At 40.3% G+C, this 15,481-nt stretch overlaps 1 protein-coding gene across 1 annotated transcript in view; it reads left to right on the forward strand.

Annotated features, from left to right (window-relative positions):
- The window catches only part of kcnh3 (potassium voltage-gated channel, subfamily H (eag-related), member 3), a 129,545-nt gene that overhangs the window by 67,253 nt on the left and 46,811 nt on the right, over positions 1-15,481 (forward strand). The window contains exon 2 of the mRNA XM_041950213.1: positions 14,083-14,316. Within this exon, the coding sequence (XP_041806147.1) occupies positions 14,083-14,316 (234 nt within the window). The remainder of the gene's footprint in view (positions 1-14,082; positions 14,317-15,481) is intronic.

Below are 15,481 nucleotides of genomic sequence, written 5' to 3' on the forward strand. Positions count from 1 at the left end.
GACAGGGAAAGTACTTATTGAGCAAAAAGAGAGCAGGATGAACCTGCATTGTGTTAGTGTTGCATAGCTAGTATGAGAGTACAGGCTTGCCACTGCTGCTGGTCAGACGACCTGTTTAACGTGCAAAGGCAGTCACTTTGCCCGGTACAAGTCCATTTAAACTGAACTTAGGTCAGCAGCCGGCCTGCCTCTTCCCGAGTCATGTGCAGAACACAATGTCCTAATTGTAGTATGTGATACATTATTGATTTCCAAAGAGACATGCCCTCTTTATGAAGGAAAATAAATATATAAATGCTGAAATAATTAAATGCTTAAATAAATGAATAGATATTTAATTTCAGAACAAATTGCTTAAGTAAATGAATAAATAAATGATTATATAATGCTTGTCACCATAATTAAATAAATCACAAACTAAATGAGACATTAAATATAGAAATGTTGGTAGCTCACCTGGTAGAGCGAGCACAGTCCTGCCCTGGTTTCTCCAACATTAAGTCCAGCTTTATTAGATGAGACGTTGTCCTGTGTGAATTAGAGACACATTACTTCAAGGTTCAATGATTATTCCAGTCCAAGCAGCTCTGCTGATGGAATCCCCTGCATTTGTCAGCAGTCTTCCTCTTCTTCCTTTTTTCATATTCTTCCTCTTCTTCCTCAACAAAATATTGGACTCCACTTCACTGCTGCACCGCAGCTATAATAGATTTGTAAATATCTGATTATTATTTGGTGCAGCAACACGTTTCAAACAAGTTTTGACAGGGCAAGTAAAAGACTGGGAAAGTTGTGGGATGCTCCAAAAGCACCTGTTTGGATCATTCAGGTAAACAGATTCATTGGAAATAGGTGATAGTTTCACAGTTTCATTGACTATTTATAGCAACTATGTGCTTTATAAGGGACAAGAAGCCCGCTGACATGCACCAAACATATGCACAGATCATGATGTGTATAAGCAGAGTTTGTGTGTGTGCAAACCTTTTGAGGTGAATCCAGAGCACAGTTTTGAAAATGAGGCCCCTGGACTGCAGGGGATGGTGGTAATACACAGGTTCTATATTTATATGAAAACAAGAATAATAACAGACATAAGAATAACATACAGAAGCCTTTTAATAAAGCATGTACGTGCAAAAATCACCAATTAAGCTACTATGACAGTTGGTGAGCTGAAGTCATTGATCGTAGGGCCCGGTGATGAAACCATCATGATCAAATTTCTGTCAATAACAGTGATAATCTTGAGTCAAGATAGTTATGTGACATGTATTGAGACACGTGAAGATGTGTTCCTGCTTCTAGTGGTACTTCCTACTGCAGTGTGGCACAAGCAAAAACAAACCAAGAAACAATGTATATATGACAGTTTTGATAAAAATGTAAATAGTTCTGTTTTTCTGTGTCATTGATACTTTTATTTAACATTTATTTAAAAAAGGGTATTCAAGTTGATTAGAAGGGATCAGCTTGTCCAGTGTACAGAGTTTCTGGACTTGTGTGGTGCATAGTATCTTAGAGCCAGTTTCTCTAATCTCAGCACTGACATGGTGATCCTGGAGGACCAAATAGTTTTGGGACATAGTGCAGTGCAGATTTGATTTATAATTAAGAAGACGTGAGAGATACTTATGTAGTTTTGTTCAGTTCTGTCCAGGAAGTGCTTTATAGATGAACAGAATGCAGTGTCGTTCTGTTCTGACTGCTGACGACTGCCACCCAGCAATTTGAGTGAGCATCAGTGCCTTCTACACCCCCAGTCATGAGCATAAGTGCAGAATCGTAGCTTGCATCTCGAGGTTGGAGCCTGGAAGCAGAATAGTGCATATAAATTATGTCGCCAGCTTTCCTGTTAGGGACATAGTCAGTTCGTTAATAGAAGTACAACTTATCAACCAAGGTACTCTTTCAATTGGAGTCCCATTAAGAATAATAACATTCAGCATGCATTCTGTTTTATCTGGGTTTAACAGTGATTTAAGATTAATCAAGGTTTATACCGTCTGTGCAGTGCAGAAATTTTCCATCAAATCCAACAGAGTTCATATGTTTCAACTAATTTGATGATTAACAGTATCAAAAGCCTTAGGAAAGTTGATAAAAAGGGCGACACAATGCTTATTATCTAACGCACTGGCAATGTCATTCAAGACATTCAATGCTGTCACAGTATGACTCAGTCTGTAAAACCTAACTGATAACATTTTAAAATGGAGTGCTGACATAACAATAATAACACTTAAGCAAGACATGAGAGTTGGAAGTGGAAAATGGTCGAAAATTATTCACTAATTTGACTGATGCCCTTTATGCAAAGATAGGATGTAGGCTTCCTTCCACAAGACAGGGATGATTTCTGTTACCACAGTCAGATTAAATCATATAAAATGAGCATTCATCTCAAAGTGGAGCCGCTAATGGTGAGAGCCTTGGCTCTAACAGACCAGCCCCTGTGGACTTTTTGAATCAATAGAGCTAAGAGCATTAAACACTTCAAGATTTTAAAAATGCTTCAGTGAAAAGATCAGAGGGCCAAGTTCATTTGCCTGGTCAGGTGCACTATGATCAGAGCCAGAGGGGAAAAATCCAGCAATTTAACATACATGAAAGTAAAGTGTGCATTGAATGCTTCATATATGCTCTTGGCAGTTGAGGTTGAACAGTGAACAATTTTACTGGTATGGATGAAGTATAATTATGTGATAACAGCCAAGAACATTTCAGCGTACATACAGAATGTCACACCGCAGTGAGGTCTGTCTTGTCATGGGGTTTTTTGTCTTGTCATTTCCTGTTTTATTTTGAAGGCCTAACTCTCCTCTCGTTTCAGAGCACTTGCCCTTCCTCATGTGTCCCGTGTGTCCGCCCTGATTACCTATTGTCTCCACCTGTTCCTGATTACCCTCCATGTGTTAAATAGTCTGCGTCTCCCTTGTCTTGTGCCAGTGTGTCTTTGTCCGTCGGCGATTCACCCGAGCCTGTCTTCCTCGTTTGTCCTTGCCACAGCCACAGTTTTGTCCGTAAGCCCTTGTTTCCTCTTCGTGAGTGTTTTGATTTGTGACTTGTCTGATTTGTTTTCCTAGAATATTTCCTAGCCGATTTGTTTTCCTCAGTATATAGAGTATTTCTGTTGTATTTATTTTGTTTCCTTGAGTCTAGTTCCGCCATTTAGTTCGGAGTGCATCTTGAGTTTGTAGTATTTCTTATCTAGTTTCGCTAATCCATTTCCTAGCCTTTTGTGTTTTCCTCCTTCGGGAGCGTCTTTTGTTTCTTAGTTTTCGTAGTTGTAAAGATCTAGTGTTTTTCCTCCTTGTGAGCGATGTTTTGTTTCTTTGTTGTTTTCTTATTATACATATAATTATTAATATAGTCTTTTGCCTAGAATAATTTTCATAGCCAGTTTGTTTAACACTCATCGAATTGGTACTTGAGAGTTTTCAATAAAGAACTGTGTGGACTGAACTCTGCGTCTGAGTCCTGATCTGAGTCCCGGCCTGACACAGAAGTTACAGCAGAGTGAGATAAACCAATTTTTCACAAAGATGGAAACGCCACCTCCCTCAGTAGGCTGATCACATCGAAAAACACCAGTCATCGAGACCCAACTCAACATTTTTCCTGTTCAAAGTCAATCAACATGAAAACTGCTGATATGCTGACGTTGTAAGAAGCTTTGCATCATGTCTTTATACTTCAAACTGGCAGCATTATCAAATTATATATTGTGATGAATATCAGTGTTGATCAATACTGCAAAATTATTGTGATTTATTTATTTATTTTTTGCCATATCACCCAGCCCTTAATGATTGGTACAGCTGCTGAATAATTTCTCATGTGACTGTGTTTTGCTTTTATTACTTGAATATTTTATTTTCTTACACTAATTTATGTTAAGATTGTGCTTGTTTTAGATCTCATTATCCAATCTGAATTATTTGTTTTGCTGCTGCAACATCCCATTTTAACTCATATCTATTTAACTTCATCTTGTTATCTTATCTATACAGTAACAAGGTAAAACTTCTTGAAGCTTGAGAGAGACAGCCCATCCAAGTATTAATGCAACCATCAAAGCAGGCAATTCTTCACATATCTATTAACAAAAAATCAAATGTTATCATTGTATAAACGTTGCATAATTTGAACTGCTGCTCTCCCTTTCTGTCCCCTGAAATGAAACACTCGTTTATTCTCACACTTCGACTGCAGCGACCGACTGACTCGTTTGCCTCCACTTTCACTGCCTCATAAAAACTTGTCACACAGGAAAAACAAAGGCAGCCCAAGTCCCTCTGCAGGGAAACAGTCGTGACTGAGCCACAAACTCCAACAGCACATCTTTTGCACACATTTCATGAAACATTAACATGAACTGTTACGTTTTTTTTAAAAGCTTTTTGAGGCCTAATGTTCGCGATACCACTGAATGGTGGCTTACATTTGCATTAACATCCACATCCACAACACATCCCCTAACATGATGTTGTTGAGCGTGGAATTATAAAAGAAGGATGTATTGAAAATTAATTGTGTAGTATACACAAATTTTCAGTTGGATCTTAAAAAGTCAGGTGGGAGAGTGTTACATGGAGCTAATGTTAGTGTAATTAGCTGGCTCCAGCTGATACAATGTGCCTGTAACAGTCAAGTGAAATGAGAGGCCCTCTTTTGTCTACCTGCTCCTGAAGTCAAGGACCTGTTGTTTAAAAGAATGACTGAGTGGTAAATCTGACTCTTTGGAAAGAGCATGTGGCATTCAAGAACGGAAAGCTTGACAGAAGAGGCTTCAGTCAGGGGGATGAGGCTGAGCTAACGTTCAAATATACAAGTCTTATTTCACTCACCTTTCTGTCTTATGTGGTGTCATTTATTGTTCGCTAGATTTCTTTGCTCTTATCTGCAGCTTGGCTCTCTGGCGTTGTCTCTTTCTCTTTTGCTGTCTGTTCATCTTTGTCTGTCTTGACAGGATGTCTATCTCAAGTTGTGTCTCTGCACACATCAAAAACCACTCGGCAGAGTATAGTTTTTCTATTTCACTCACACACGCTTGGCTTTTGACATGTAGGGAAATATCTTTGTCAGAGCAGACAAAGGGTGTTTTCTGGATGGAGACCTTCTTCATTAAGCGGTCCGTGTTGTCACATAAACACTCCCTGTAAGGTTTGCTAGTACTGCTAATCCCACTAAGATTATTACACCAACTGTGCATCTTTTGCATCTTTAGGACATTTGGAGCTCATTGTTTTGTTTGCTGGTCCATAATGTTCCGATGATACTGAAGCATTTAAAAGCTAGGGACTCGACCCTTATATCGATTGGCTTGGGAAGTCTAACTGACATCAGCAATGCACACATCTGAGTCTGTAAAATGGAATACCGCGTTGCATTAGTTTACATGTAGTAATTTTGTGTCTCGCCTTCCAGATGGTGTGTAATCCAATCACAAATTAGGGGGAGGGGGGAGAATTATCCAATCACAGTTTGGTTGGCAAACCCTGGTAATCCAATAACAGAGTCGCTCAACAATCAATACAAGCATCATAAGCAACCCCCTCACATCTCATTCACATAAACACACACACACACACACACACACACACACACACACACGCACACACACACACACACACTGTCAGATCTTGTAATCATCTCAAGCTGTTGCCCGGCCAGTGTGTTAGATTATTCATCAAGGCTGTACAGCGGCTGTGCCTTCAGGCATGTTTGCAGGATAGATCCCTTGCCTGTCCATCTCTCCTTCTACTTCAGCCCACATGGTCTATCACACAACAAAAGCCCCCTGGAAATAAATAATTCGCTTTGCAAATGTCAACATTTTATAATGTACATAGCTAACAGAAACTGAAATCCCCAACTACATATCCTGAAAGAAAAAAAAGAAAAAGGCAGCGTACCTCACCACAAAACGAATACACATTTTAAAAAGTGTCTCTTCGCGCCTCTGTAGCTGAAGCGTGACAGCGCACGCCACGGGGCCGCAACTGATGCTGGTTCAGTTCCAGCCAGCAGCCTTTGTTGCATGTCATACCTCTCTCTCTCGCTCACACTTCCTGTCTGCCTCTTCACTGTCACTATGTCATAAAAGAGGAAAAATGCTGATGAAAAACATGAAGTCTCATTGATGTTTGCAAACAGCTGATGACAGTGTTGTCATCTGGACACTTAAAATTTGAGTTCTGTCCAGGCTGGGTGCAGTCATGGCCGTGTGGGTGAACAGGAGCATGAGAAACACAGAGGCCTGCGGTAGGGGAGTCCCATGGCGAAGGTGTATCTGCCAGACCAATGACGAACTTGCAGACAGTTATGTTCAGGCCCAGATTGCTGATTTTGCCGACTAGCTTCAGGGGAGTAATTATGGTAAATACTGAGCTGAAATCAATAAACACCGTCCTGATGGAGGCTTTGTTATTTTCGAGGTGTTTGAGGGCAGTACTGATGGCATCCTCTGTGGATCTGTTGGCAGTGAATTCAAACGGGTGGTGCAGATTGGCTGGGATGTGGTCTTTGATGTGCAGGAGAACCAGTTTCTCTAAGAACCTCATACCACAGCCTGCCACAGGGCAGTTTATGTTTTGGTAGTGAGCACATACCCAAGAAGAGCAGCATAGTGAAACTTTAGCTCTAGGGGGAACTTTTAATCCCATCACACTCACTTTCACACACACACCTACACACACACACACACGCTCATACACACTTATTCAAGATACTGTACAATATATGAAAAAAGCATAATATTCTACTACGGTGCATATACTGCATTGCCCCAGTCTCCAGGATCCTTAACTCCATTGTGCCTTAAACTCAACTCCAAGGTAGTGATGCTGCAGTGTAGCTGCAACTTCTGCAATTAATATATCACAACGATTGGTCCCACTTGAGTTTTAACTGTAATATTATTTTTCTGGTAAGTGTATTTTAGACTTCTGTGCTTTATTTTTTCAATTAGTACATGATAATGGAGTGTAGTATTGTCTAGTACAAACTTTAATATCTTCTTGTGGCATTTGTCCACGCTATTTGTCCCTATTGAAATGAACATTAAACTTACAAACCTATATGGCAGATATTTATTCTGCTACAGCCATTAAATGTTTGAACCTCGCTATATGCTAGTATACATGGTCAGTGGCGCAGGCTGATATTTCTCTGCTGGATTCAAACAGTGTGCACGTGAACACAGGATTTAGAGGAAACAGCAAACAATGTCATGTAATAAAATTATACCAAAGAGAAGAAGAGCATGTCCTGCATGTCCTGAAAATTTTGCAGAGGAAATACAGCGATGAAGATCACATTTTCATCGTCAAGGGAAACATGAGTTACTTGTATTCTGCTGTATTTCTGACAGAGCAGCTGCTAAAAGTGATTTCCTGTCCTCAGTGATTGATAAATGTCTCATTTTGAACTAAACTCTGGGACTTGTGTTATTAATATCATTTTCACCAGTCACCACAGGTGTTCACAGATCAACCAGAACAGAAATCTTGAGGATTACAACTTTTTAGAGGCAGCTGTGACTCAGGAGGTAAAGCGGGTTGCCCACTGATCGCAGTTTCATCTCCACTTCCTTCTGTCCAGCCCAAATTCTTCCCAATGGTCAGGCCAGCACCAGGCCACCATGAAAAAGAGACTTGCAACACTTTGATCTCCATGCAGTCACATGGTGGTAGTTCCAAACAAATCCAGCCTGGAAACCTGTTTGGATGAATTTTGTGCTCTGTAGTGGATGTCTGAATACATTTAATACTGCTGTTTCACTATATTACTGCTCCGAGGCTCAGTGAATATAGAGAGGTCATCCTTGCATGGTTCCATTGTGCAGAGTAAAGTTTTGTGACATCAAACTATTGGTATTGACAGTGGCCATTGGTGTTGTGTATAGTGCCCTTATTCAATCAATAAATTACTCTCTCAAAATTTGTTTTGTAAGGTTGCAAATAAGAATTTCCAGTTAACCTTGTCAAATCCTTTTTTCTATATCTAATGATACAATCAATGTGTTGAATTTATGGTTATTCAAAAGCTGCATTAGGTTCATTATTTTGCAAGTGTTAATGTCAGGCCGATACTAGAAATATCATCAATAAAATAACAAAGTAACAAAAAAAGCTCCACAAGAAGGATAAATAAAGACTGACTATGAATGTATAAAATAAACAGAAAACACTCCCGAAGGAGGAAGAAACAAAAAGGCTATGAATAATCAAAAGAATAAACATGGAGGCAAAAACACTACTATGAACAATAAACGAAACAAAAACTCAATCTAACAAAGAACTGAAAATCGGCTTAACTAGCGAGAAATACAAACAAAACTAGACTATAGAAACTACTACGAAAAACACTCACGAAGAGGATCAAAAGACACGTAGGCAATAATTGTGTGCCTGCTCGGGTGAAGTTGACCATAGGACAAAGACACACTGGCACAAGACAAGGGAAACACCGACAATTTAACACGTGGAGGGTAATCAGGAACAGGTAGAGGAAACAGGTGATCGGGGCGGACACACAGGTGACACATGAGGTAGGGCAAGTGCTCTGAAACGAGAGGAGAGTTAGACCTTCAAAATAAAACAGGAAATGACAAGACAACAAACCCAAGACGAGACAACCTCACCACGGTGTGACAGTTAATAATTGTGTTAATAGGCCGTATAAGGCGTGCCAGACTGGCAGTCTGTGGGGCAATTCATAAATACTCATAATAATAATAGTTTTACTGATGACAACCTCAATCATGGAAAATAAAAGCAGATGTGGAGTGTCACAAGAGAATAATTTTTTTGTTGAAGTAAAAGTCAAGCCATTTTTCAGTCGAGCTCACAGTGATGAAAAAGATCAGTCTTGATCATTACTACAGAAACCTGTTGAACTGGAGTTTGAGTGCCCAACAAGCAGCTTTCACAAAACCCCATTCTGACAGAGAGAGTGTTCTGCAGTTTTGTAGTGAGCAAGCTAATAGTTAAGAAGCTGAAACCTCCTTCAGAAGAAGAATTTGTGAAGGAGAGCCTTGTTGCTGCTGTGAAGCTGCTAACACCGGGCATGGTTAAATTGTTCCAGAGTGCCAGTTTTCAGATTTTCAGATGAATTCTGAAGTAAACCTGACACGAAAACTCAGTGATAGCAAGTGTGTCTGTGTGCTTTGGCCTTCACGGTGGACATTTCCAAATACTTCTTAGGGCTGAACCTCAAGCTCCAGCAGCTTCTCAGCTCCCTGCTTTCAAATGTGAAACCATTTGAAACTAAATTAAAGCTGTGGCAAGTGCACATATAATGGATTTCCTACATTCTTATACTCTGCATGAACAAAAGCCTGCTATGACATCTGAATTTGCTTGGAAGTTTAATGTGGAATGGCGGCTGACAACTTACAATACGAAATCATTGAGCTGCAAAGCAATGACCCACTACTGGGAGCAGTTCCTTTCAAAACTGACTTTCGCAAAGTCTAAAAACTGAAATGGCCCTGGGGAGGAAAAATTTTCCCAATCCGTTCACTAAGAAATGTCGCTGGCGTGGAATTACCAGAGGAGGATAAATACACAAACACAAACATTCCAAAAAGCAGAATTTGGGTGGATATCAGAGTACAAAATTAAGCTGACAAAGAGTCCCCCATTAATGCCAAAACAAACCAAATCTCATTCAAAGTCTTTCCATTCACAATCTACAGAGACAAATTCATCTGAATATCTGAATATCTGAGAGTCTCAGTAATCATAACTTATGGAGACCTGTTTCAATATAATTTCAAAATGGCCCTCACACAGGCCAAACAAAACATGGAACAATGGTCAACTCCTCCCTTGTTATTGGCAAGGAGAATTAGTTTTGCTAAAATGGTGAGGAGGGAGTTCTGGCCATGCCAAGTTACATGCATTATTATTGGGCTGCTTACACTTATAAACTAATTTCTTGGGTCACAGCTCTGGAAGATGAACCCATACCCCTCTGGGCACTTGTGGGGCAACATTCCAGTGTCACCAAAAGTCCCATATCAGAGCCTGCTACAATTTTAATTAACTGTACCCATTTTAATTTGTTGATTTTCTCTGCATGTATTGACAAAGGGTGTACAAGGGACAAACAGCAGGACTGAACACTTGCTCTAAAGCATGTCCATGTTATATGAAGCCTGTACAGCAAGTGGAAAGTTTGGTTCTACACTGGAAACCCGGCCTCAGCAGGAACATGTTTTAGCAAACTGACATTTCTGATTTTGGTCAGGTAGTGTGTCAGATGTTGCCCAGCTGGAGAAGTGGATCACTCTCCTGACAAGCTGGTGAGATTGGAGACTTAGAAGCACACATTAATGTCCAGTCATGGCTGCATCTTTGTCATTTGTCTGGATTAGTTGATCCCTTTAGGCTGTGGTTCACAGTTGCTACATACAGCTTTTTGTTTGAGTAGCTATTATATTATAGTACACACATTGTGGAGATGTATCGACAAATTGCACTGGCACAGATAAAGACATTTATTCTATTGTGCGCCCATATCTATAAAAAAAACTTTTAAAGTTGTAAATTTTTAGAATTCATGGTATATCCTTTGTAGACTCCTGTAGTTGCAAAAGAGACAAAATGAGTGGCAGCAAATGTTCTCAACTGCATATTTCTGATGCTTAACTGTCCTCTCAGATGTTGAGTTTTACTGAAAATAATGCAGAGAAGGTACTTATGCAGTGCCTGCATCCTTCCTCTCGGATTGCATGTTGCCCCAACAAGCTTCAGCAAGTAGATTCAGGATGGACTTTATGTCCTGCGAGTGCACAGTAATATTGAAGGTGACTCAGATGAGCGTGTCAACAATTTTATCTAATTTTTAACTCTCCTCTTCTCTCATCTAGATTTTGGCAACTGTATAGTCAGAGACACTGTTCAGTGAGATTTTAGCAGGAAATTGAACCATAAACTCCTATGCAAAGTATAAATTATGAAAGCGCACCCCCCTCCCCCATTCCCAGTGGAAATTATGGCTGTGTCAAAAGGTCTTATAGATGAATAAAGGATTGCAAATAAATGTTTTGTTGTGTTGCAAGTCTTTGCTGCTGTTCCTCACTGTATGCCCATATCGCTGCCAGTAACTCATACCACAAAAAGAGATGGAAAGAAGGTAATTGCAAAGATGGCAAGCTCCACTGTGGCTGTGAAATGGTTGTTTACTGATGCTAGAGGGGACTCATGAAGTGTAAACGGAAATGAAAACATGGCAACATGATAAATCATGTGATTTAGTTTTCACTGGTTGGACGTTTTCACACACTGGAAACTGTACACAGTCATGCCAGTACTCAGAAAATCTGTACGCCCAGCAGAGGCTGAAGCCAATAATGTTGCATTTGCACTGCAGTCACGTTTTTTGCATCTGTAAATCCAGCTTTGACCTAACCAAACGCACTCTAGTTCGAACCCAAATCAACCAGAGTCGAAAACCAAAACAATCAATTGAAGAAATGAAATTCTCACCAAAAGTTCCTCAGCTGCAGTAAGAAAGCTGGTGGCTGGTGAAAGTCAGACTGTGTCTGTGACTTAGCTGCTTGTTGCTGTGGCGTTACAGTTTGCAGGAAATATGTTCAGGAACCACAACAGCATTCAGGCTGTAGCATATAGTTACCATGAATAATTTGTAGAGAACTACACAACATCCAGATGCATATGATGCAGGGGCTTTATGACATTTTAAAACATACTGTATCATCAAAATAAAAGCATTTCATAGTGACGCTTCTCATTTGTAATTCAAGTTGCAGACAGCCCCATTTTACCTCACAGAATGGGACATAACTGCAGAAGACAGACAGCAGGACATTCATTGAAACCAACTCGTGAGTTTAGAATTTACAGAAAAAGGCAATGAGACAGGAAGCAGGATGCAACAAGAACAGAAACTGAGAGACAACAGAGACGGCAAGGGAGAGACAGAGACATGGACATGGATCAGGGCATTCATTAAGGGATGATGAACATGAAAACTGTATCCTGATTGTGTCTGCAGCCGAAAATTAGTTCCCACTATTCTCTCCTGGGTAATGTTTGTTTTAAAGTACAGCGCCCAGCTGTTTGAGAAGGTAGACTTTTAAAAACGTATCACCAAAACGAAAATATGTTTAATTATTTTGACGCACTATATTTACTCGATAAGCTCAAGTTTTACCTTTGAACTGTAAAGCTGCCCACACATGATCAGTGATTAAAAAAAATCTGCTCTGTGCCGGCTGTGCCATTGTTTTCCTACAGCAGCCCCAGACTGGGTGCTACGGTCAGACAGTAGCAAGAGTAGTGAGTGGTGTTCATTTTGGCCTTTTCATGGGATTTGTTGACAATTAGAAAAACCTTGAATGATGCCAGCCTTATCCTTTAAAAATATTCACATGACATTATAAGACATCTTAGGGAGTGCTGTTGGATCAAGCTAAATCACAGACTTCTAAATCACTGGAGACACACATGTAGTAAGTTCGTAAACAGCATATTAGCTTCGTGGCTGTTGTGTAATTACTGCTCGTCACCTCTCAAAGCCTTCAGGAGCTTTGGCCTCTGATCCTCATGTCTCCTGCCTGGTATCACATCCAAGCACGGTGCACCGGATGGCATTTGGGTAAAATCCCACAGGATGAACAGAGAGAGGGAGCATGACAGCCAGCAGGGACTGGAAAGGAAAGTGGTTTTCACTTCTCTTATTTTGTGTTTGTTTTTTTTTTTTTACATAGGCAGTGTGCACTTGTCTGACATGGAGTAATTAGCTAATGAGATGGGTTGTTCTGTGTTGTGTCTGACTGCTGATCTGAAGACTACATACTAATGTGTAACTTGAGCAAACTCCGTTCTTTCTCACTGACTTGTCACTGATGACAAGTTCCTTGTCTAAACCCTTTATTTTGAGCTGTCTGTCAAATGAGCTCCAAGCATCACAAGCAGTGGAACACACAAACGCACACACACACACACACACCTCACATATCAGTATTAGGCCATGAAATATTTAATGCGGGGGTCTCGAGGACCCTCAGGATTGATGGATCAATGAGACCGCCTGAGCACAAAGTAGCAAATAGTCCATTTTAAAGTATTCACCCATCTACATGCCTGGGGCCAGGAATTCAATATGCACTGGCAAAATTTTCTACTTTGTGTTTGCAAACACACACACACACACACACACACACACACACACACACACACATAGACACACATATCAAAAAACACAAAGGCATACTTATCTATCGTCTGCCGATCACGGATCAACAGCCTGAGAGCGTAACTGTGTTGTACACAGGACTGAGGGAGGGTGGCTGTGCTGTTGGCTGCATGACTTAATGAGACCTCAGAAGCTTCTGTGATGACTCTTGACAGTGTTTACTTCACCCAATCAATTCTTGTTCCTGCTCTGCTGGGCTTCCTCTCTCTGGAAACCAGCAGCTGTGCTTCCAGCAGTCCGTCTTCTCTCTCACAGTGAGGCTGCTTTCATGTGCTTCATCCCTTTGAGTATTTTGATAGAAATTAACACAGTGATTTCTTTGAGGAATGCGTAATCCCTACAACGATGGTGTGAGTCTGAGTGTTTAAAGATTCATGCTGGATAATATTTGGATTCAAGCTGCAGATACTGGATTACTGTGTTGTGCAAATACTCATGTAACCACTAAAACTGAACATTTCTTTGAAGTTTGAGTGCTGTCCCAATAGGTTCACTCTTGGCAGGACTATAAAGTCTCCCATTTAGACCATGGTAAAATAGAATTATCAATTAGAATCCAAGATACTAGAAATAGAAATAGCATATTACTGTATTTGCACATATGATCCAAATGTTGTATATGAGAATCAGTGCAGGCTAAGAGCTTCATGTTGAACATATCAGAGGTCAGTGATGCTGATTGATCGCTCTGTGAGTTTCAGTTAAAAAACAGAGCTCGAAGGGGCCAAGTTCAACCTACACATCAGATGCTATAGAGCTGAATTCTCAAATGAAATCTAAAACTAAATTCTTTTGGTTGTTGTCTTCACAGTTGTGCTGATCGCTCTCTCCTTTCTTTCTTCTGTCCTACAGACAGCAACTTTGTTCTGGGAAACGCCCAGGTGCAGTCGCTCTACCCCATCGTCTACTGCTCGGACGGGTTCTGTGAGCTCACTGGTTACGCCCGCGCCGAGCTCATGCAGAAGAGCTGTGCCTGTCACTTCCTGTACGGCCCGGAAACAAGCGACAGGTTAACGGCCCAGATCCAAGGAGCGCTGGATGAGAGGAGGGAGTTCAAGACCGAGTTGGTCTTCTACAAGAAGGAAGGTGAGACTGCATGTAAAAACTGTGTGTGTGTGTGTGTGTGTCTGTGCATCATTTGTGTATTTGCTATTACTGTGGTTTGGCATCTACTTTGTGCTGACTAATGAGACAAATGTCCATACAGTGTAAAAAGTATGCTAGTGTGCAGTTTCCATGTGTTAGCTGAAGAGCTGCAGACAGACACTGCAAGATTGGCAGAAGAAACAACTTGACTTTGCAGGCAGCAATTTGCTTCAACTCTAAGAAAATATCTGTTAATGAAACACACATACTACAAGTGTAGTTTTAAAATGAATTCTAATTGAGTCAAGTGAAAGTAGAATAGTAGAATAAGGGCAGGGAGCATCATAAACACAAACTGTGTGGTCTAATGGTGCCATACCTCTGCTACATGTTCCATCTGATTTAAGATTTCCAACTTACTGAGTCACATTCACAGCCTGTTTCCCATCAGGTGAAAGCATTTGTATTCTAAAACAGGATACAAAGTATGTGTTGCATGTGATTTTTTTTAAATATACAGTATTCCATGAGTGTTCTTAAAAGATTAAAAGCCAAATTAATAAATGGAAAAAAAAATAATTCCAAATATTCATGTGTGAGTTTTTAAAGAAATGCTGCTGACAAATGTAGTACACACTGTAGATTGAATGCTATGCCAGATTTCATATGTACATGTCATGTCAGTTGACTGAGGGAGGGAATGTGTTTGAATTACTGTGCTTTGTACATGTTGAAGGAAACCATGCTCCTTTTAAGTGCAGAGTCAAAAGAGCATTTGTGTTAGGACGGCAACATCATGCATTTCACAAAAAAAAAAACAAAAACAAAAACACTCGAATGCTCCAGCACTCAAACAGTCAACACAGAAATGCTTTTAAAAAGGTAGAAAACACATCTAAATTTGTGTGAAGGCCATCAATTGACAGAAGTCTGAACTCTAGTAATGTGAGTGTGTACTCACTTGATATGGTTTTCTAAAGCTTTAGAGTGAGCTGAAGGTAGAAATGACAGATAAAGTGTGTGTAGGGGAGGGGGAGGGGGAGGGAGAGAGAGAGCATCAGGAAAGCAGGAAAATCTTGAAGGAGAAAAGTGTTGCGAAAGAGCAGACAGAGAACATCTCCATTCATTCATCCACTCTTCATGAATTATAAATAAATCAAAGATG

The sequence above is a fragment of the Chelmon rostratus genome, chromosome 13 (genome assembly GCF_017976325.1).
Source record: "Chelmon rostratus isolate fCheRos1 chromosome 13, fCheRos1.pri, whole genome shotgun sequence".
Taxonomy (NCBI): Eukaryota; Metazoa; Chordata; class Actinopteri; order Chaetodontiformes; family Chaetodontidae; genus Chelmon; species Chelmon rostratus.